We start from the raw sequence: 25249 nt of genomic DNA on the forward strand, positions 1-25249 counted from the left end.
ATACGGAAAATTTATTTTACAAAGATATCCGCCAAAGTACTGGAATTGGGGAGACCCTTGAGGGGAACAAAATGAGCTTGCTTGGAGAATCTGTCAACAATTACAAGAATAGTAGTCATACCATTAGACGGGAAGATCCACGATGAAGTCCATGGCAATGTGACTCCAAGAACGGTCAGGGACCAGGAGAGGTTGTAGAAGACCAAAAGGCTTTTGACGGACAGATTTATTTTGTTTGCAGACTTGGCAAGAGGAGGTGAACACTCTAATGTCCTTTATCATATTGGGCCAACAGAAGGTTCGCCGAATCAGATCCGTAGTCTTCTTAAACCCGGGGTGGCTGGTAGATATGGAGGAGTGACCCCATTCAAGAATTTTGAGATGAAAACTTGGGGCTGCGTAAAGACGACCATCAGGTACTTCTAGCCCTTCGGGGACCTGTGCTTGAGACTCCAAAATCTTATCCAGTATGTCAAAGGAGGTGGCAGAGATAAATAATTGAGGGGACAGAATACTCTCCGGGACTTCCTGTGTCTTCTCCTCAGTGATAAACTGATGGGACAACGCATCCGCTTTGATATTCTTTGTCCCAAGAATATAAGAGATGATAAAGTTAAACCTTGAGAAGAACAACGCCCAACGAGCTTGACGGGGCCCAAGACGACGAGCACCTTCAATGTAAGAAAGATTTTTGTGGTCTGTCAGGATCAGAATGGGTTCCTTGGTTCCTTCCAGAAGATGTCTCCATTCTTGTAATGCCATCTTAATGGCCAACAACTCCCTACTCCCCACGTCGTAATTTCTTTCTGCTGAAGAATTTTTTTTAGAAAAAAACCCACAGGTTTGTAGTTTATTTTCGGGGGTGATTCTTTGAGAGAGAACCGCACCGGCTCCCACATCAACTTCCAAGGTAAAGGGGAGGGTGGGGACGGGATGTTGTAGAATGGGGATCGAGACAAAGGCTTTTTTAAGAGACTCAAAGGCCCGGCAGGCCTCCAATGGCCAAGAGGAAGGATCGGCCCCTTTTTGGTAAGGGCCGTAATGGGTGCTACCAAGGTAGAAAAACCAGAAATACATGTCCTATAATAATTTGCGAAACGCTGAATCGCCTTTAAAGAGTTAGGTTGGGGCCATTCGAGTACTGAATTGAGCTTCTCCGGATCCATGGTGAACCCTGGATCCGAGACAATGTATCTCAGGAAGGTAGTTGAGGATTGGTGAAAGACACACTTCTCCATCTTGGCGTAGAGCTTGTTGGCCCGTAAACGAGAGAGCACCATCTTGGTATGTAGAATGTGTTCCTCGAGGGTTTTGGAAAAAATAAGGATATCATCCAAGTAGATAATCACAAAAGAATTGAATAGATCACGAAAAACCTCGTTCATAAAGTATTGGAAGACTGCAGGGGCATTGCACAACCCAAACGGCATCACCAGGTACTCATAGTGACCGCTGCGCGTGTTGAATGCGGTCTTCCACTCATCTCCACTGCGGATGCGAATCAGGTTATAAGCCCCCCGTAGATCAAGTTTAGAGAAAATCATCGCGCCTTGCAGCCTATCGAAGATTTCCGGGATAAGAGGCAAAGGGTAACGTTTTTTGATGGTAATCTTGTTTAGGCCACGGAAATCGATGCACGGGCGAAGCGTCCCATCTTTCTTTTTTACAAAAAGAATCCTGCTCCGGCGGGAGAAGTGGATTTCCGGATGAAGCCTTTTCAAGGTTTTCTGTGATATACTCGGACATGGCCTCCGTCTCAGGCAGAGATAATGGTTATGACCTGGCTTTAGGAAAAGGAGCACACGGAATTAAGTCAATCGGGCAGTCGAAAGGGCGATGAGGGGGAAGCTCTTCAGATTTGGCTTTACTGAAGACATATAGGAACTCCGAATAGACGTCCGGTAGAGAGGCGTCTTGCAGGGGACAGGTTTCCAAGACGGCCAAAACCGCAGCGGACAGAGAAGACGATTCCACCTGGGAGGATCTCCATTGAACGGGGAACTCGGCAGTCCAATCGATGATGGGATTGTGTAGTTGCAGCCATGGTAAGCCCAAGATGATTTGAACCAAAGGGGAATGGATGACATCAAAAGAAATGAGTTCTAAATGTCTTTCATTCATAGAAAGTTCAATAGGAAGTGTCTCCAAGGAAATAAAAGCTGGCTGCAGGGGTCGACTATCGATAGCCTCCAATCCGACCAGAAAGGCCTTCTCCCGGAGGGGAATGTTGTGCTGGATAGCAAAAGCCTAGTTTATGAAATTCCCTCCGGACCCAGAATCGAGGAAGGCCAGAGCGGGAGTTTGGATGCTGGCATACTTAAGGAGGACAGGCAGTAAGATGCATTTGGGAAGACCCTGTGTGGGAGAGGGAAAAGAAGAGATGGTACCCAGTGAGATTCCCTCATACCTCACTGGTCGCTAGCGTTTCCCGGCCTCAAGGGACAACGCGGCAGGATGTGCCCAGGAGATCCACAATAGAAGCACAGGCCCTCGTTTCTCCGACGTAGTCGCTCCATAGAAGGAAGTTGATGAATTCCCAGTTGCATGGGTTCCGGAGAATCCAATGCTGGTAGAACAAGAGCAGGAGACCAGGAATTAGAAGACAAGGAAACAGAAGTACGAGGACGTTGACGTTCAGCCCGCCTCTCCAGAAGTCTTTGATCCACTCTGATGCACAAAGCGCTTAGGGCCTCCAGTGAGGATGGCCTTTCACGAGCCGCCAGCTCGTCCTTTAAGGATTCCGAAAGTCCCTGCCAGAAAGCCGCGGAAAGTGCCCCATCGTTCCAATCAGTCTCAGCCGCGATAGTCCGGAACTCCAGAGCGTAACGTGCCACTGATCTCCGACCCTGCGAAATGTGGAACAAGGAGAAAGCAGCCATATCACTACGTCCAGGGGTGTCAAAGACTAAACGAAATTTAAAGTTAGGGAAGTTGTAAGCGAGTTCAGGTTTCAGCTCCCAGATTGGTGAAGCCCAGGCCAGTCCCAGTGAGAAGGGAAAAATCATAAGCTACTTTGGTACGATCTGTGGGGGAGCGAGAGGGTGAAAGTTCGAATTGTATCTCGCACTGATTTAAAAACTCACGGCATCCAAGCGGGCCCCCCGCGTATTTAATGGGCATAGGGATACGCAACTCCGAAGAACCTGCTCCTTCACGGGAGGCAGTAGGAGGGAAAACGTAGCTGGAGACATTAAGCTGGGGAATCTGAGAGGTTAAGGTAGCAACCTGTTGGTTAAGAGCGGTAACCTGGTTGTCCAAAAAGGTAAAGTGTTTGGAGATAGTGGTTAGGGTATCTTCCACTTCAGGGGGGTCTGGGTCTGATGGGCTCTGCATAATGTAATGCTCGGCCTGCCAACAAGCCAGACGAGACCCCGGGACTGAGGTGGAAAGGAGTAATACCACACACCAAACAGTAAACGAGGGCACGGCCGGAGTTTGGAAGTAGCGTAGATGGTCCGGGTAACAAAAATAGAAAGGGTAGCGTACTTGCCAACTCCAGCGGTGGAAGGTAAAGTCCGTAAGCCAATGGTCGTGGAATGGAGAGAGCAGCGTAGTAGAGTGTCCGTAAGCCTGGGTCGTGGAGTGGAGAGAGCAGCGTAGTAGATTGTTCGTAAGCCGTGTCCAGGGGATATAGAAGTCTGCCAGGTAGAAAGTCCGATGCCAATTTCAAGGGGTTCCAGAGAGCAGCGTAAACGAAGTCCAAAGCCAAAGGTCAAAATCCAGGGAGGTCAGCAGAAATCCAGGGACAGGAACAGGAACTGAAAGACAGAAGGGGCCAGGCAACAGCAGACAGCACCAAGGTACAGAAGCTATGCAGAGCAAAGAGGAAATGGTGAGGGGAGACTAAATAGGGGACTGGGACCTATCAGAGGAAGGGGAGGAACGGAGGAGTGGCCTGATGGAGAACCTGATAGGGGAGAGGTGCCTGGGCAGCTGGGGGCTGTCAGAGCAAGGGGAAAAGCAAAGGAGCGGCCCAGGGAAGGGCCTAATAGGAGAGAAGGGCCTGGGGGGTGGACCTGACAGAGCAGGGGCAGGGAAGCGCGTGATGCGCGCGCCACATCAGAGGAGGCGGAGTCAGGCACCCGGCGCCAACAAATTGAAACCTGGTTACGCGCGTGCCCATAGGGGTGATGCGCGCAACCCGTAAGTGTGGGAGCAGCCGTAAAGGGGGCCGCAAGGAGTGAGGCATGCCATCGGGGAGCTTGGGTGGCACGGAGCAAAGGTAAGGAGGCGCTGGAAGCGGGTGTACCCACAGCGCGGATCCTTACAGGGCCAATCTAATACTGCCTTCAGTTTTTCAGGGTCCATGGCGAATCCTTTTTCAGAGATTATGTAACCCAGGAAGGAAGTAGAGTTTTCATGAAACATACATATTTGCATCTTGGCATAAAGACGATTCTGATGAAGACAGGCGAGGACGAGCTTGGTATGCTGGATATGTTCAGACAAAGACTTACAAAAAATGAGAATATCATCAAGGTATACGATGACAAATAAATTGAGAACATCACGAAAAATCTCATTTACAAACTCTTGAAAGACTGCTGGAGGGTTACAAAGTCCAAATGGCATTACTAGGTACTCGTAATGGCCGTCACAGGTTTTAAAGGCCGTTTTCAATTCGTCTCCCTCCTTTATCCATATAAGGTTGTAGGCACCGCAGGGGGAAGAGCGGATGCAGTAGTAGCTGCTGAACTGGAAGTAAGAGAGGAGGGAACATGCTGCAAGGGACGTGTTCCCCGATTCCTCACAGTTTGCCCATTACTGTACCGTATATGTTTGGTGGGGGGGGGGGAGGAGCTGTATTTATTGAAATGTAGGCCATCTTTATTTATTTTACAACATATTTGGTACTGAAGGCAAGCGAGGACGCCGAGATGCCCACAGGGACCACCAGTGGACCACCTGGAGGCCCACAGACACTCGCAGAGACTAACCCGAGGGTCCATAGACACCCACGGGACCACCTGAGGACCCCCAGACACCCATGGGGACCACCCTGGGACACCCGCCGGCATATGTTAACAATCCTTTGTTAAAATAAATAAATAATGGTTTTATATTGGGGCACAGGGGGTGGGTTGTGTATTGATAGTTATTACATAGTTTAATAAAAATGTTAATACTAGTGTATTGTAGCAGGGGGTCTCTGGAGCAGATCCTTGTTGATTTGAGGTCCGGGGACCCCCCGCTTCCCAAGATACAGGCCCCGTTATGGGGTGCCGGTATCTCCAATGCATGTAAATGTCCCGCGTCACGTGACTGTGGGATTTAAATGCATAGGATATACCGGTACCCCATAAAGGGGCCTATATCTCGGGAAGCAGGGGGTACCTGAACCTCAAATCAACACGGTACTGCTCTGGAGACCACCTGCTCATCTACACTAGTAATACAATTCAAAAATAAATAAATTTGGTCGAGATTTGTGGAGAGAGAGGCGGCCCTCTCTCTCTGCAGCAGTAAGAACTCACTGGGTGAGCCCTTTTCAGAAGGCCGATCACCACGCCGCCGGCTACTCGCCATTTTTGCAAATTATGCTATCATTGGTATTGAAGGCTTTCTGCATACCGTGATAGCAACACAGTCAAAAATGGAGATTTAAATCCCTGGCGATTTTTTTTTCTATCAGACTATAGTGCATGAGGCCCAAAGTCGGGCGCCAATGCACTGATTTTATCACAGCTTTGTGAATCGAACCCTAAGTCTCCTATAAGTTTGCACGCCATATAGTCTTTTTTCATGAAAAATAAAGAGACAAACCGGAGGATTTCAGTTTTTAATAAATGTAAAAAATTATTACAAGTTAGGACTTGCCATTGCTGTTACTCTTTGCTATTTGGCTTAAAATCCAGTGTCATTTCTTAAAAGCTGCTTGAGGTTTCACTTCACTCTATATACAGCTAGAATTAAGAGAAGAGACCTCTGAAGTTTTTTTTAAATGGTTGTATTAAAACTGCAGTACAGTGAGGATTCGCCATGCGGGCGATTCTGACCCCTTAACCCTCACCTATCCATCCAGGGCTAAAGGAACTCAGAGAGGGCATCCTGACAGGGGTTCTCGAGCGTGGGCATGCGCGAGCGGCGCGCGTTCGGTTTCCCAGGTTGCGGTGCCTGTTCTGCGTCCCCATTCGGCGGTGAGGTTCTCTGCTGATCCCATGTTCTAATTGGGGGGAGAGTTACAGTTCTACCATGGGAGATCACCTCCATATCCCTGGAGCCTATGGCAGATGGAGGCGCTGCACTCCCAATCCTACACTCTAGACGCGCCCTCGCGGTTGTTGTCAGCATTCTGTCTCAATCCCTACCTCAGCCCACGGTCGCGCCTCGTTTGTGGTGAGCTACGCGTCACAGCTGCCTCTTAACAGCATGTCAAATATGGCCCTTAGATTGGAAGCTCTATGGAACAAGGACTTCCTTCTGCAATGTTTACTTATTTTATACCTTATTTACTATGAAGAGCAGTACTTACATGGTTGGCATGCTTTATAATGATATACATAGCAGCCTAAATTATGACAATTGGTGATGAGAAACAGAGTTCTCTGTGTCAGTGCTCAAGCTTCATATGTCAGCATCCTTGGAGATAAGAAACACTTGTAGTGGACAGTAAGTTATTAATGAATAAAAGTGAGTACCACTGTGTTGGTGTGTATATATGTAAACTTAGATGTGGGAGTCAATGATCCATATGTCCTGGATATAGACAGGAACAGAATATATATGAACACACTATCCTGTCAAAAGTCCTGGACTAACTCCCTAGAGTCACACGCATCTAATACACAGTCTCTCCAACTGAAGGAATATAAATGTACTCACAGCAGGTGTATTCTGCAGACTGTCCAGCTAGATCCCTGTGCATCACGCTGAAGGAGATGAATAGACAACACAATTCAGAGGAGGAAAAAGCGGAGCACTAGGAAAGTGAACTTTCTGAACAGTGAAATTCTGTCTTGATGTATGTAACGGTGTTTCCCTCACCCCCCCCCCCCCCCCCAATTGCATATCTGGGCCATTACTGGGTATTTGTGGTGCATACTTGCTGGTAACAAGAGGGCTGAGTCATCCGCGGTAACCTTGGGACACAGGAACAGGCTTCTGGGGTCCATACCCCACGTAATACTTAGCAGTGCAGCGCCTCCATCTGCTGTAGGCTCCAGGGATATGGAGGCTATCTCCCATGGTAGAACTGTAACTCTCCCCCCAGTTAGATCAGACACCAGGCAGGAGGTATATTGCTAAACAGGAACAGGTTTATTACTACTCTTAGTGCACTAATACAGGTACTCAGCAGTCACCTGCCGGATCACAGTCTCTTATCTCAGATATCACCAGAGATAGTCCCTGGACAGTCATTACGGGCCTAGGGCACCTGCAGCCATCCTAGCTCTTCCCCACCTCCCTTGCGGAGACAGAGGTATAGTCACTCTACTCCTCCCCGGAAGGAAGAGCACATGGGAAGGCCCCAATCTCAGGCTCCTAGTCGTGACCTGCCTTCCTCATGGGGAAGGACAACAACACTAACTTTATGGCGGTCCTGTCCTTAAGTACAGCCAGAGGGCGGGCATCCCATTGGCCCAGCCACAACAGGATGTGCCATCCCCTACCGTCACTCAAGTGCAGTCCCAAAGGATGAAGGGGGAAAACCCCATGATAACTACTGGCAGACCTGTGAACACCAGGGTTTACTGCCAGCCCATAGGGTAGATTTAGTAGCCAGGGGTTACCCCGCTTCATGTACAATATCTGAGGCGGTTCTATTAAAGTTTTACCTATGTTGGTAAAACATGTATCAACCCAGAAATTACTTTATTTTTAACAGGATGTAGAACAAAACAGTAAAGCCGGATGTCAATTTAATGAACTTTACATAATAACAAAGTGGCAAAAAGACAGAGTTGCGGCATCTAACCAACAGCATGACAAATTGATACAGTGACATAGAGAAGCCAATTTCCCACTGTCTGTTCTTTTTACCACTTGGTGACATAAAGACCCAGTGATTACTGGGATCCCTTAGTTTTTCTCTAGCACCACAGCATTATTTATTCAGTTTAAATTACTATTTGCACATTTAAAACCACATGTATCACAGAATCAATTATCTAATTACTTTTATACTGTTTGAATAACCCATAACTGTTGACTTTATCAGCTGCAAGACATGATGCCGTCGATAATAAACCATGTCCCAGGACCTCATCACAAAATAGATAAACTCTTAACAAACCTGCTTGAGTTTATTTCTGAAACAGTGAAGGTGAACCAGGACACGTTGGATCCCAGCTCACCCAGAGACTACATTGACTGCTTCCTCATAAAAATGCAACAGGTATTTATAACTTGAACAATGTGCCTCTCATCCTCACACATTTTATCTTCTCACTAATCATACCCTTTTTTAAAGTACAGTATACAGTACATCATGCATTTAAAATAAAGACAACACAGAATATGTGGTCCGGTTCAAACTGATGAGCCCATAAAGACAGAATAGCTACATTGAGTGTGTTTGTTGATTTTTCTTAATTTTGAATGTACAGTACAAGCTGTGAATTTTTCAATGTTATTTAAAGTGCTTTACAAATACAAGATTACACATTAAATCATGATGCATAGATTGTTATGTAAAGTATATACTGTAATACTATTTTGTTTGAAACACAACTAACAACATTTATATACAGTATCTGATTATTTGTTAGTGTTTCCTATAGAATATTTCTCCCCATCTTCATGAGAATGACGGTTCTGTAATTGTTTCGATTATTTAGTTCACCTATCAAATGATTTTATATTGTGTTCTCAGGACAAACAGAATGCAACTTCTGAATTCACCATGAAGAACCTGTTAATGTCGGTTCTCACCGTATTCTTTGCTGGGACTGAGACCGTCAGCAGCACCTTGAGACATGGGTTCCTCATCCTTCTAAAATACCCTGAGATACAAGGTATAGTGTGTAAAAAAAAAAAAAATATGCAGAGGCAGTAGAATGCTTCTCAAGGCTTTTACCATGACTCTGCCTTCATTGCAACCTTATACAAGTACAAAGAGCGTAATAACATTTGTGGTTTTATCTTACACCTACCATAATGGAGCATGAGCAAACTCAGAAGTTTTAAATCAGTGAAAAAACCTGTTGAGCGCTTCACAAGTATATGTTGGCGCTCGAACACAGTAAAATATTAACCCAATATTAACCCAACTCCTTAATCTTTTTTGAAAAAATTTACGTAAAAATATTATTGTTGTACCTCTCCATATGCCACCAAAAGGGAACAATCAAGTCTTCAGTAGTGTAGTAGCCCTGATGAAAAGTGAGGTCTGGTAAGCTTGTATTCAACTCAATTCAAAATGTGCCTGTTAAATAATTAAAAGGTGTCACACCCTGCAACCAATGTACACTACTCCAGGTCCAATTCCTTACAACACCTGCTGTGTACCATCTTATTATAGAAATAAGAATGGTACCTAACAGAAAGACAACATAAATCCTTTCAACAGTAATAGAAGTGGTTTCCAACCTTTTTTTGTTTAATGAACCCTATGTGAAATTCTGCAGAAACCCAGCCTCTCTAATAGCTGTCTGAGATCATATGCTTTGTAAGGAACCCCAATCCTACAGTATCTAAAAGCACACCTGAGATCAGATGCATTGTAAGGAATCCCAACCTTCACTAATAGTGCATCTGAGATCAGATGCATTGTAAATTATTTTGTATTTGGTACCATTTACAAGTGACCTGAAAATGTGAAGAAGCCATTTAGGGAGGCCCGGGGAACCCAAGTGTTCCGAGAAACCCTGGTTGAAAAACACTGAGTTATGCACTGCTCCCCACAATCAATGAAAATTGATCTTTATCACTATCTTGAGTAAACACTTCTTGCAGGATTTCTTTTAGGTTTTCTTTGGCTATAATCCTTTTAGTGTAGTACCATCCTGATTTTGGGCATTTTGTAGTACTATTTATATCTCTCTTCCATGAGCAAACATTTTCTCAGTGTGTGTTTTGTTTAAATCAGAACTTTAAATTCATTTTTTGATAGCAAAATTGCACGAGGAAATTGATCGTGTGATTGGCCAGAACCGTGCCCCGAATATTGAGGACCGTGGAAAGATGCCATATACAGACGCCGTGATCCATGAGATCCAGAGATTCAGTGATGTTATTCCTTTGAATGTCCCTCATTCAGTCGTAAAGGATACAAATTTCCGAGGATACACCATCCCCAAAGTAATTGTCTTTATGCTTGTGCTGGCACTATTTAATAGAGTTGAGCGAACCAGTTCAAATCCATTTCCCATTTCCGGGAATTTCCCGTTTGTTTTAGACCAAATCCATCCACAAATTGGGTACTAAAAAATGAAAGGGTTCATCTGAATCCTCCATTAGGTAGAATCTGGGTGGATTTTTAAGAATCCACACCCAGATTCTACAATGAATTGAATCCGAAATCCGCACCGCAGAATGTTAAAAATCCACACTCGGATTGTTAAAAACCTGTTCTCTCCCCCTTTGGATTTAATATGAGTAAAAAAAATTAACAATCTGATCACGGATTATTAATCCGCCATGTGGATTGTCAGTGATAAAAAAATATTCAAAAAAGGTGTCACACCCGTTTGGGGACTGATCCGCAGACCAAAGGAAACGTTAGATCCGAGGCGGATCCTAATTGGCAGAAATGTTTTGCTCATCTCTACTATTTAACGTCTTCATACTGCGGGCATGTGTACTAGAGGGATACCCCCGCAACAGCTGGATATGTAATGTGTTATGATGGTGCTCCCTAGGTAGAGAACTGAATATAAGCCCAAAGAAAATGTAACCTAGTAAGGGCACTCAATCATAACCTGGGTGTATTGCGATAAATTTAAACAAATGTATTTATTAATATCCAATTAAAATAAGGGTTGTTAAAATGACCATTAAACATACTGTAAGTGTGTATCCTGTAATTCAGACCCTACATAAGTGTCCAGGATACAGAGAAGAGTAAAGGGGTATTAGAAGCCCTATCACTTGCTGTGTCTGAAAAATGTATCCAGAGACCAACAAAGTGGTACTAATTGTCCACTGTCCTTACAATAAGAACAATTGATGGTATCTGAGCAGTGACAAACTATTGCAGCATGTTTCCTAAAGAGGGTTGGTACATCCTGTATAGGGGACCTTTGTCAGCTCTGCCTAATTGTGACCCTCTACAGTATGATTACTGTTAAGTTCACACCATTAGGTATGATAGCCAGCATACAAACAAGACAGATGATGTATTTGTCCATAGAGTAAGTGTAACTGGTGTATACAAATAATAAAGCACCCAATTGAATTAAAATTGATAGCTGCAGATGACAGGTTACCGTACTCATAGATAGTGCTAAATATACAGTGTGGTGGCGTACTGGATATAATGTACTAGTGTAGCAATGTGTGTCCTACTGCTCCAAGCATGTAGCTGTAATGCGCCAGAAACGCACTACAACATATAAACTGGCAAGCTGGTGTGCAGGAGTTGTTGTTACGTCTTGGAATACATAACCTGAAGTGACCCCAGGTGAGCTGCTGTTCTCCCGAACCAACCCCCTCTAATGTCGGGTACATGCACTCGTAAACAACCTCCCGTGCCCTAAGGTAACCTGCCAGTGCGTCCTGTTGCCTAAAAGACTCGTATTGAGTGGTGTAAAATCCCTGCAGACAATGAGAAGTGCTCTGGGTCCAGGCACAGCACTGTTTTCGTGAGAACACTTGCTGCAATAAGCAGTGAAAGTTACTAGCCCTATACTGTATGCGCCCTTAACCCATCATTCTAGTACTAATGTACAAAACATAGAACTGCAGCACGCAGGCCGGTGCCCATACAAGTGATGTTGGCTACTTGCCAGCTGGAGGCTTGGGACTCCTGCGCGTGCACCCGTTGTCATAATGCGGGCAGTAAGACATTGTGATCAGTTCAATTAGACTCCTCTGCACTTCAATACAATTGCTTTGCAGGTTTTCTTTATGGTGATTCTGCACTTTCATAACTACATTTTTTACGTGTTAATTCCTGTGCAATGCAGTTTAAGGGAAATATACATGTTTTTAAATGAATAGGGAAACAAAAGTTGTGTACCTTGTGTACTCAATTGAGTGTCATTATGGAATAAAATAACTGTTAGCGGTTGTCACACATTTCAATAAAGAAAACATCACCGATAAACATACAGTATCAATAACTCCCCTAGCTATAGGAATGAAAAAAATCAAGCCATATCAAGGGCAATTCTTGGGGGATCATATTACAAATCCTGCCCTAAATACATTTCTCACCCATACACAGGGTACTGATGTCTATCCGTTGCTGTGCTCTGTTCTCTGGGACCCCAGCCAATTTGCCACTCCTAACAAATTCAATCCCGGCCACTTTCTGGATGACAATGGCTGCTTCAAGAAAAGTGACGCCTTTCTGCCATTTTCCACAGGTAAAATACTTTGTTGCACAAGATCAGCTAAGGGTCAGGAAATTCTGTTTAAGGACATTACATACAGTACAGTTATGAGGAATGCCATTAGATGCAATGCTAAATCTGATGATGTACAGTACTGTAAGGCTTCAATAAGCCAGATAAAGTTTTACACAGAGCTTTGCTCAGTTACCCTGTACCTGCTGCTACAATTTCTTGTCAGGAGAAACAGCAAGACTAGATCTTTCCCTGAAATCTGCTATTACAGTAGTTCTGTATACACTAGTATTGTACATTCATTACTGCTAAAACTCTAATGCAGGCCCTCATTCTCTCCCGCCTCGACAAGTGTAGCCATCTAATGTCTGGCCTTCCTGCCTCTCACCAGTTTCCGCTACAAACTATGCTAAACAATGCTGCTAGAATCATGTTACTCCCTCCTAAATCTACCTCGGCTTCTCTCCTGCTGAAATCCCTCTCGTAGCTTCCTTTTAAACTCTGTATCACTTACAAAATTATCCTCTTCTATTTTAAGGCTATACACTCTTCTGTCCCTCCTTACTGTACATCTCAGCCCTAATTTCTCACTATACACCTGCCTGACTCTCAAAAATCTCTTCTGACTAACATTTATGTAACTAAAGTCCTCTCCCCCTGAAACCTTTCTCACGCACAGCCCCACACTTCTGGAATACACTTGCCCTCAATATTCGACTGCCACCCTCTCTCCACTTTTAGGACCTTTTTTAAAACACACCTGTTTAACAAAGCATATGGGTAGCTCCACTGGCTGATACATAAATTTAATATACACTGACCATGGCCTTTTGCAGATGCCCTTACAAAAACTCCATCCTGTCACTATAAAATCTCCCCACATACCACTTTGATTGTAAGCTCTTTGGGACAGACACTCCTTTTCCTATTTTTTTTTATCTCTGAAGCGCTTATACCCACTATATGTTATAATATTATGTCACCCGTATTGTAAAGCTCTATGTATCTGGATGGTTGATGTTGTTATTGCTTGTACTGATTGGATTAGCTGGCTACTATTTTTATTTAACACACATTCCCAGCAAGCTCAAACTCCCACACCCACCGCATGCTGAATATATATTTATGTCAACCAGAGAGCTACTGAGCGTGGCAATGGTATACAACAAGAGACAGGGGGTGCCCAATGCTACATGCAATTGACAAAACATATATGATGAAAAGTATAAAGTAAAATACTTCAATAATAATAATAATATTAAATACTTGGTTATTTAATATTATTATTATTATTATTATTGAAGTATTTTACTTTATACTTTTCATCATATATGTTTTGTCAATTGGATGTAGCATTGGGCACCCCCTGTCTCTTGTTGTATACCGTTTTTATTTAGTGAAGTGTGGTTTTTTGGAGTTTAGTTATGTTTTATTATTGTGTGTCTTGTGTATTAATGTATTGTAATTAGGGTGCCCATTGAGTGCTATAGAGGCTTATCATGCCCATATTATTATTATATGGGTATGATGTACCACTATACTACTCAATGGGTACAGGGTGGGTATAGTCAGTCCGGGGTGGGTGCTTAGGCTTCACGGATGGGTGAAGGGGGTATTAGCCCTAAGGATGGGTGTCTAGACCTTGCGGGTATTAATCGCTTAAGTAATAAAGGGGTTAAGTCCCCCCACAACCCTCCCGCAAGGCCTAAACAGCCACTAAGGGCCAAATTCCCCCTTCACCCACCCTTGCTAGCCACAGTAAGCCTGGCACGGGTGTTTAACCCCTTCATTGCCATAGCGTTTAGCCGCTAAGGTCATGAAGTTGCTGTAAATGCATTTTTCCTGCATCGGATGCATGCTGGGGGGCTCCAGAGCTGCTATTAATGGCTATCAGCTCCGGAGACCCCCGGCTTCAATCCGAGGCAGGAAAAGGGCCTGATTTTTTCTAAGTCCCGACACATCGCAGCTCATCGAGGCCATCTCCCCACCAATTTACCTAAATTTTGAGGTGAATTGGATTTGGGGAGAAGATCGCCTTTTAGGGCTGCGATAGGCCGCGACAGCTGACTCGAGGGTATCTGAATCGCACGAGTTTATGATCCTTCTGAAAATGGTCGATAAGCGGCTTATCGCCGCTCAATTGGCGATTTTCTTTGGATCATAAAATTTTGCGTCGATACAGGCCATTATCGAGCACTTATCGAGGCTTACTGAATACGAGTAGCCATTTTGGTCGATAAGTGCTCGATAGGGGCCTTATCAAGGCTTTCTGTATGAGGCCCTAAAGGTTCATAAAAAAAATCACTGGGCCATTTAAATCACTGTTTTTATGAGCGTTGGTATCGACGTATTCAGAAAGCCTTCATTACCTGTCATAGCAAAATTCACAAAACGGCGATTAGCCGGTGATCTGATGAACGACCCTCTAAAAAGGCCTTACTCTGCGAGTTGTATCTACTGCAGAGAGAGCTGCTCTGAGAGAGCTGTCTCTCCCTGTGCAAATCTCGCCCGAAATGCATGTGTATAAATGTTATTTTGATAATAGTTTAGATGAGCAGGGGGTCTCCTGAGCTGAACCACATTGGTTTCAGCCTCAGTGACCCCCTACTTCCCGAGATACAGGCCCCGTTATGGGGTGCCGGTATCTCCTATGCATTTTATTCCTGTGGTAATGTGCCGTGGAAATTTAAATGCATAGGAGATACTGGCACCTCATAACGGGGTCTGTATCTCGGGAAGTAGGGGGTCCCTGAGGCTATCCGCTATAGTAATGAAGTTTACTGTAAATGCATTTTTATTGCAAAGGGTTCATGCCAGGGGTCTCTAGTGCTACAGTACAGTAATATTAATGTACATCAGCTCCAGAGATTCCCGGCATCAATCCCATGCAGGAAAAATGTATTTTTTTTTCTAAGTCCCATCTCGCCGCTTCTCTGCAGGTTTCCAACACCTTTACACCAACTTTTTCTGGCGTGAGGATTTTGTGATAAAATCACCATTCTAAAGCGGTGATAGGCGTTCATAGCCAAATCACTGCTACTAGAATTGCACGAGTTTATGAACATGCCGAAAAGCGGTGATAAGTGGCGATAAGAGGCTTATCACCGCTGCCTCAGTGATTTTTTTATGACCAATTTTTTTTGAGCGATTCAGTCTTTTATCACCCACTTATCACCACTTACTGAATAGCAGAAGGCATTTTGGGCGATAAGTGATAAGTAAGTTAATGCATTGCTAAGAAAGTGATGCAGGAAGGAGGGGTTTGGGTTTTTAGAGCACTGGGACTCCTTTTCTGAGAGGTGCCATCTATATTCTAGGGACGGATTGCACCTCAATGAAGAGGGATCTTCTGTGCTAGGGGGGAGAATGCTAAAAAGGTTGGAGGAGATTTTAAACTAGGATGGAGGGGGGAGGGGAATGAAACAGATAATGAACTAAATGGAATAGAGGAGGATACAAGGTGGTATGGAGGTAGAATGGGGGCAAGTGTGAGTTTGACAAGCAGTGAGACACCCATAGTAAATACAGATAATACTAGAAAACTTCTAAAGACTAAACCAAGTGGGCGCAGAAAGGAAGGAGCAGATAAGATAATAGTACAGGCTGAAAAAACCTTAAATGCATGCTAATGCAAGAAACCTGACAGGTAAAATGGGGGAGCTTGAATTAATAGCTGCAAGGGAGCAGTATGATATCATAGGCATTACTGAAACATGGTGGGATGAAACTCATGACTGAACAGTTAATTTAGAGGGTTATTCCCTTTTTCGGAAGGATCGAACGTATAGAAGGGGAGGTGGAGTATGTTTATATGTTAAACCGGATCTAAAACCTATTATAAGGGATGATGTCTATGAAGGGAATTATGAAAATGTAGAGACTTTGTGGATAGAAATTAGCAGTGGAGGTAAAAGTATAAAGAAAGTGTTTGTGGGAATATGCTATAAACCACCAAATATCTGTGAGATTGAGCAAGCTAAAATACTTTTGCAAATGGAGAAAGCATCCAAACTGGGTCATGTTTGTATAATGGGGGATTTTAATTATCCAGACATAGACTGGGGCAATGAGATTAGCGTTACAACAAAAGGAAACAGGTTTTTGGGGGTGCTTAAAGACAATTATGTGATCCAAATTATTGAGGAACCACCCAGGAGAGGGGCAGTTCTGGATATGGTCATATCAAACAATGTAGAAGTAATAACAAATATTCAAGTCCTGGAACATTTGGGTAACAGTGATCATAACATGGTCTCATTTGAAATAAATTATCAAAAAACAGATTACCTGGGTTCAACAAAGCCCTTAAACTTTAAGAAAGGCAAATTTTAATAAACTGAGGTCTAATCTTCAAGTAATACACTGGGATGATGTCTTTGCAAGTAAAAATGTAGAAGATAAATGGGCAGTCTTTAAAACATTGTTGGAAAAGCACACTTATCAGTGTATACCCTTGGGTAATAAGTATAAAAGAAATAAGTCATAACCAATGTGGCTAAATAAACAGGTAGGGGAGGAAATGGACAAGAAGAGGAAGGCATTTAGATTATTTAAGTCAGAAGGGATGGAGACATCGTATCAGAATTATAAGGAATGTAACAAAAATTGCAAAAGGGCAATCAAATTAGCAAAAATGGATAATGAAAAAAGGATTGCAATAGAAAGTAAGGTCAACCCAAAAAAGTTCTTTAAGTACCTTAATAACAAAAAAATGAGAAAAGAAAATATAGGACCCTTTCAGTGTCAGATGGGTAGGCAGATTATTGGAGATAAGGAAAAAGCAGAGGTATTAAACAAATTCTTTGCCTCTGTGTTTACCAGGGAAGAATCAAGTTCAATAGTAGTGCCGCAGGAGGAAGCCACAACCTCCATATTAATGAACAATTGGTTAACTGAGGAAGAAGTTCATAAGCAATTTGAAAAAATTAAAGTAAATAAGGCACCTGGCCCCGATGGCATACATCCAAGAGTTCTCAAGGAGTTAAGCTCAGTAATAGCCAAACTATTATATTTAATATTCAAGGACTCCATTTCCACAGGCTCAGTACCACAAGATTGGTGCCTATATTGGTGTGGTGCCTATATTTAAAAAGGGAGCTAGATCACAACCGGGGAATTACAGACCTGTAAGCCTGACTTCAATAGTGGGGAAACTACTTCAAGGTTTAATACGGGATAATATTCAGGAATACCTAATGGAAAACAAAATTATTAGTAATAGTCAGCATGGATTTATGAAGGATAGATCATGCCAAACTAACCTTATTTGTTTCTTTGAGGAGGTAAGTAGGAATTTAGACCAGGGGAATGCAGTTGATGTGTTCTACTTAGATTTTGCAAAGGCTTTTGATACGGTTTCCCACAAGAGGTTGATGTACAAAATAAAGAAAATTGGACTCAGTAATAATATATGCACCTGGATTGAAAACTGGTTAAAGGACAGACAACAGAAGGTTGTCATAAATGGAACTTTTTCAGGTTGGGCTAAAGTCGTGAGTGGAGTACCTCAGGGATCGGTACTGGGACCCCTGCTTTTAAACTTGTTTATTAATGACCTTGAGGTTGGCATTGAGAGCAAAGTCTCCATCTTTGCTGATGATACTAAATTGTGTAAGCTAATAGAATCAGAGCAGGATGTAATTTCTCTTCAGAAGGACTTGGAGAAACTGGAAACGTGGGCAGGTAAATGGCAGATGAGGTTTAATACAGATAAATGTAAGGTTATGCATTTGAGATGCAAGAATAAAAAGGTGACTTACAAATTAAATGAAGATATATTGGGGGAATCCTTGATGGAGAAGGATTTAGGAGTGCTTGTAGACAGGAGGCTTAGCAATAGTGCCCAATGTCATGCAGTAGCTGCAAAGGCAAACAAGATCTTATCTTGCATCAAACGGGCAATGGATGGAAGGGAAGTTAACATAGTTATGCCCCTTTATAAAGCATTAGTAAGACCACACCTTGAATATGGAGTACAATTTTGGGCACCAATCCTAAGAATAAACATTATGGAACTAGAGAGAGTGCATAGAAGAGCCACCAAATTAATAAAGGGGATGGACAATCTAACTTATGAGGAGAGGCTAGCTAAATTAGATTTATTTACATTAGAAAAGGGGCGTCTTAGAGGGGATATGATAACTATGTACAAATATATTCGGGGACAATACAAGGAGCTTTCAAAAGAACTGGTCATCCCACGGGCAGTACTAAGGACTCGGGGCCATCCCTTAAGGTTGGAGGAAAGGAGATTTCACCCGCAACAAAGGAAAGGGTTCTTTACAGTAAGGGCAGTTAAAATGTGTAATTTATTACCCATGGAGACTGTGATGGCAGATACAATAGATTTATTCGAAAAAAGTTTGGACATCTTTTTAGATGGGAAAGGTATACAGGGATATACCAAATAAGTATACATGGGAAGGATGTTGATCCAGGGATTAATCCGATTGCCAATTCTTGGAGTCAGGAAGTGTCACGGTAACTTGTGAAGGGTTTTAATATACATAAATAACTGGGTTGAATTGAACACGATAAGATATGATAAATTAAGTTTATTCCTTAAAAAAGTTGAACACACAAGATTGCACAAATAACATACAGAATATAAAACGTACTTAGGGTTTGGGCAATGAAGCAATCAGGATCAGGATTGGCAATTCATTCAGGCATCAGGTAACAAGTAGATGTAGTAATGAAGACACTGGGTATAGGCCTTACACTGGTTTATATGGGATTCCAGCCCTATACCTTAACATTGGGTGCCAGGTATTGGTTAACAATTACCTGCACCCAATCCCTCTGTGCCAGCAAACGTGGGATGCATTGTTGGACCATGCCCCCAGCTAGTTGCACATGCGCACATATTCCACCTGGGGTCTCATTTCACTAGCCCCACACTAAAGGAAAGGCACCTTACAGTCTATCAGACTTGTATCGGGTCAGGAAATCCTTTGTCTGTAAGTGAATTACAACACTTACAGACCACTCAAGCTCTGCGTTTCTCTGCCCTAGTGTACACAATCTGAGTGGTGAAGCCTTTGATCAGGGGGTCTGTTGTAGACAACTGGTTGCCCCCTTGAGCATTAACATATAGCAGAGCCAGTATCTTTCGCGGGCTTTTATACCAGACCCAAAATACAGCACATTTCTTAATATCTAAACATATTCAAATAATCCGTTCGGCTGGGCCGAGCGGGCTGAAACTTGCCAGACCTTCATGCTGGAGGGGAATCTCCATGGTGGCCAGGTTTCAGCTCGCTGCGACGCACTGGACCGGAGTTACACAAATACAGTTTTAAAAGCACATTTACAAAAGTGGCTTTTTTCTGCCATGCAAGTCAATGGCAGAAACCCAAACTTAACCATTACCCTGACTCCGTTCTGTTGCCGCGAGAGGGTCGGTATTTGCCATGCAGTTATGCCAGAACTATGACTACATGGTGACCAAATCTCAGTCCACTAGGCTGAACAGAACCGGAGTTATGGGTTCCATGTTTCTGCTCATTCTGACTTAGCCATTTTTACCTCACGGCTTTTACCTCCGCCATTAGAGTCGATGGTGCGACCCTCGTAGCGAGCGCAACACTTTACCGGGGTCATTGATTGTCTGACCCAGTTTGGGTCGAGTGAGGGGGTTCCTAGGATCTAGGGGTAAAAATAATTTTATTCCGGGGTGCCCTAGAAACTAAGTTTCCCACGCCAATTGAACCTGAACTTGACCGGGGATTGATCAAAGCTCTTTTCAAGATAAAGTTCCGCTTTTGTGGTCTGCGATTTGGATGGCTGCCAGCCCGTTCCTGGAGGTCTGAGTCGAGGAATCCCCATTGAAATGTATTGCTCCATTGACTTTCAATGGGGAACAGCCGCTCCTCCTCTCGGGCGCCACCTGCTGGTCTTCTACGATATCGGGCCCAAATCGCCGGAATCTCCATAAGGTTACATGGGGCTGTAATGGCGACCTATGGAGAGACTGCAAAATGGGGCCTGCAAAGGCGGGAAAAGGGACAAAGGGCCATAAACACAAAATTAACATTAACCCTCTCCCTCCCGACTGGATCCCAATGTAAGTGTTGGTGCAAACACTGAGATGGGGAAAATACACATTCACAAGGGGATATACATTTGGTGCTGAAGCAGGGGCATAAACACAGTACTGGACATCATTCCAGTTAACCCCTCGCCTCCCAGGTGAGGGCAAGGGGTGGCCAAATGGGGTGTAACCCCTTTAATACCGGGCCAAACCCCCTCTCCCATGACAGGAAGGAATTTATTTTCCCCCTTATCAGATATCATTGGATGATACAGTGGCGGCCGCCTTTATCCTAATGCGGTTGGATCCGCGGTGCTCTGATAATCTCGGGCAAATGCGTTTTTTTTTTGGTCCGGAGTGAATTGCGTTATTTTAGCGCTCGTGATATTAGCATTTTATTATCACTGTCTGCAATACTGCAATACCATCTAAAACCTAAGGGGACGTTCGCGAGCTGTTGTCTTGGAAGTCTAATACCTTAGCAGTTCAACCTACGTCAGTACACAGTCTGCGTGTGCGCGCGCAGTCATTGTAAATTTGCATATTTACTGTATACATGCATTTTCAGTGCTGTATGTCTCATTTGAAAATTGTTGAAACACATAGGCATGTACAGTACTGTAACAGTGTCACATTTTGGCATATACAGCGCTCTCCCCTCGCTCGCCCCCACGCACATACAGGATAATTTACTGCACTGCAGGGTATTTCAACTTCTTATCTTCTCTACAATGGAGTACATTTCTCCCACACCATTCCTTTGAACGTGTGTCTTTCTGGTTTCAATCACATTCCTGCTTGACAGCAGATGATTACTGCACATGCACCTGTAACTTTACCCACTACTGCTTGCTTGGGTGAGTGACCAAAAAAAAAATTCTCCTCATTTTTTATTTTCTCCCCAAGCCTGCAAAAACCATCTTGATATTACGATATTCAAACTGTGCTGTAGCTTTTGACTGCGACCCTGTGCGTTTGACTGCACATGGTTGATTTGTGTGCTTTTTATGTACAGTACTGTATTTGGGAGTGTAGGGATCATATTATTATGATGAACTGTCTTTTGAAATTACAGTATGTCATTTTCTTTGAACTTCATGCAGCTGTACCCTGTACCACCCTCCCCCACGCACACACACAAGGCTCGCTCAAGGATTTGAAACTCTTATCGACAGACACCTCTGCAGAGTCATTCATTTTCTGAAGCTTGCCATTGTGTTCTTAATCCATCCCTAGCCGAGCGTCACCTCACTGCGCCTGCGTGTAATCCTCTTTGAGATGGGAGCTATCTGATTACTGCACATGACTCACCCAACTCCCCCCCCCTCCAACCCTTTGAGGCTTTGTTTACGGTAACGCTTTGGAAAATCCCTTCTCGAATTTGATATGTAAATCTGATTTGCACAGCATTGTGAGAATTGAGAGTTAAAAAAAGCATTAACTGATTCATGTTGTTTTGTCATTCATTCTTTTTCTTTGGTGTACTGTAGGTGTGTGTGGGGGGGGGGTTGTTGTCAATAATTATGATTATCAAGAATGTAAATAAATATTTATTTTATTTTATCAGGAACCAAAAAAACAAATATAAAAATAATCATGAATAATACATAATGCAGTCTTTATTAAATTCTTCTGTCAGATAGAAATTGAGGGCCGGTGGATAAACATGAATAATGCACATTGATAATAATATTAATTAATAATATATAATATATATATATATATATATATAGTTATACGTTACCGTTCCAAGGATTGGTAAACAAGAGACAGCACTCAATGTTGAAGATCAAAGTGTATTAGTGAAAGCAAAAATACATCCAGAAACCCAACGTTTCGGTCCTACAGAATATTTGCTTTCACTTTCACTAATACACTTTGATCTTCAACATTGAGTGCTGTCTCTTGTTTACCAATCCTTGGAACGGTAACGTATAACTACATTCTCTATATGGGACGTGCACCTGTGGCTTAACAGCACCTATTGGAGTGCCAACTGCCTTATCTGACTATATATATATATATATAATTTTTCCGTCTTTATCTTCTTCCTCATTCTGTGTACAGTACAGTAGTTCATTGAGAGAGCAGAGGTTTTGTGTACATCATTACTGCTGTTTAGATACTGTACACTTAACTGTACAAATAGTTCACAGACTGTACACGACACCCACCCTCTCTCCCAGTCCATCCTTTTTTCCTGAAAAGACAAGAAAACAAAAAATTAGTGCAGTTATGTGCATACTGTATTATGGCATTGTGTGCTGTGTAGTACTGTGGAACTACTTTATACTGTGACTACTGTTAAATCGTTTGGAACCAGATGGCTGGTGCTGCTCTCTCTGGAAAGAAAGAAATTGATTAGTTAGGTGCATACTGTACTGTATTATGGCATTGTGTACTGTATGCTGTAGCTACTCCATATTGGACTACAGTACGCTGTTAGCACTGTCAAACAAGTCCATACAGGAAATACTGTATACTCTGACTACTGTTAAATAATTTGTAACCAGATGGCTGATGCTGCTTTCTCTGGAAATAAATAAATTGAGCAGTTACTGTACTGTAGGTGCATACTGTATTATGGCATTGTGTACTGTATAGCTACTCCATATTGGACTACAGTATGCAGTTACCGTAGTACTGTCAAACTAGTCTATACTGGAACTACTGTATACTCGGACTACTAGGAAAGAAAAAATCTGTGCCATACTTACCTGTATCCTACTGTACTTACAATACTACAGTACAGTACTTCAGTATACCATACTACCTTCCTGATGCTTGCCCATTACGCGCGATCACAATGTCGCAATATGGTCAATATATTTATTGCATCGTTCTACGGTGAGTACATCGTTCCAAAAACTCAGTATGCCTTGCGCCAACTCATCCTTTTTGGAGGGTTTCACGACTTTTCGGATATGGTCCTTCAGCTGATGCCAGACCATTTCGATCGGATTGAAGTCTGGTGATCTGTCATTGGAAAAAAAGGACAATTAGTTTAAGAGATACAGTACACAGTAAAAACAGTGGGAAAAACGAGACACGGTTACCGCACTTACTCCGCTAGCGTCTTCACCCATTTGATACTGCGCTCAAGAATATGCGCTGTTGTAAAGGTGTGCTTCGGATCGTTGTCCTGATAGAAACGGTGACCATCTGGGAACTCACGTGTGATGTATTCCACAATCTCAGGCACAATTTGCTCTTGGAAAAAAGCTTTATTCATGATTCCTACAGTGGTGGCCGCCCTTAGTCTACAGAGGCCGCCTCTGCGGTTATTTTTAAAATGCGTTCAGACGCGGGCTTTTTTTTTTTCAGCGCCACAGGCACTTCCTTTGTTTAGCACCATTAGCGCTGATCGTGAGAAACGACTGCGCGCGGCCGCAAGATGCGGCTGGCGCGCGGCCAATTTCGACGCGAAAAATAAAAAGGCAGAGAAAATTGCGGTTAAGCTTTACATTAAGCTTAGCCGCAACAGTATAACAAGAAAAGAAAAGTGCTCAAAAAACTGCACACTAGTACAGTACAGTGCATAAGGCAAAAGCGTGTGACATACATTTTACTGTACCTTCAAAGATCACGATGCATCCTAGTTCACGCCTAGAGATGGCACCCCACACATGCATCTTCACTGGGTGTTTTGGACGCGGCGTCATAGATATGCAACCTTTTTTGTGGAATGCAAAGGTGGCAAATCTCTCCAGCGAAACAATAGACTAGTCAGTGAAGATGCAATCCTGGAAAGTTTCTCCACTGTCGATCCATGCCTGGGCCTTGACAACTCTCTTGATCTTGTTAACGTCCCTTATCATAGGGTACGCTCTGTAATGACAAGGAATAATTTTATAGGTACAGTACAGTTTCTTAAACAACACTTTTACCTCCTGTACTGTCCAGTACTAACCTCACATGTCCATATTTCCATCCAATTCTGCGTCTCATCTTCTTTATGCTGGTCTCGGATACAGTGAGATTGTGATTTTGCTGCAGAGGGTATTTGACCCTTAAGGCACTCTTCTCATCATTCTCTTAACTTATTTTGTCGACCAGAAGTGTTGTCTCCTCACAATGTACAGAAAAACAGCAATCCAGTAATTACAGTGCAGTAGGCCACAAGTACAGCACATCATTTACAGTAAAAATAGTATAAAATGAGATAGATCTACACAATATATAGTTCTATTAATATGCAGCAATATAAACAATAATAGATACAGTATACTGTATTATATACTGTAGTTATATAAATATACCGAAATAACTATAAAATGAGATAGATCTACACAATATATAGTTCTATTAATATGCAGCAATATAAACAATAATAGATACACTGTATTATATAGTTATATAAATATACTTACACGTTAGTTACCGTTGGTGTCCTCGTGCGTTGTTTGGTTTTTCCGTGTGCATGATAGCAAACGATGGTTGATGGCACAACGAGGCCAGAAGCAGCTAACCAGCGTTGGATATCTGCAATTCGTTGTCCGCTCATGTACATCTCCTTAATTGTCATGCTGAGATCCTTTGAAATCTTTATAACAGGCATTGCTGCGAGTAGAAAGAAATACAAACACAAGAATGTATATTCGATGTTTAGTCGATGTGTATTCAATGTGCAGTGAATCCACAAAATGGATGGTGTATTTATACGTTAATGACTCACATTAGAGTACGCTCACTTTTAACACCTGTACCTCGTCGCCATGCATAAAAGGTTACACACTTTGCATAGCCCACCACTCGATGATCTGTATCTGAA

The 25249-nt window shown here is 42.9% G+C and overlaps 1 protein-coding gene across 1 annotated transcript in view; it reads left to right on the forward strand.

Annotated features, from left to right (window-relative positions):
* The window catches only part of LOC142498677 (cytochrome P450 2G1-like), an 89081-nt gene that overhangs the window by 59822 nt on the left and 4010 nt on the right, over positions 1-25249 (forward strand). The window contains exons 5-8 of the mRNA XM_075606940.1: positions 8159-8335; positions 8813-8954; positions 10052-10239; positions 12326-12467. Of these exons, the coding sequence (XP_075463055.1) occupies positions 8159-8335; positions 8813-8954; positions 10052-10239; positions 12326-12467 (649 nt within the window). The remainder of the gene's footprint in view (positions 1-8158; positions 8336-8812; positions 8955-10051; positions 10240-12325; positions 12468-25249) is intronic.

This window comes from Ascaphus truei, chromosome 7 (genome assembly GCF_040206685.1).
Source record: "Ascaphus truei isolate aAscTru1 chromosome 7, aAscTru1.hap1, whole genome shotgun sequence".
NCBI classification, from domain to species: domain Eukaryota; kingdom Metazoa; phylum Chordata; class Amphibia; order Anura; family Ascaphidae; genus Ascaphus; species Ascaphus truei.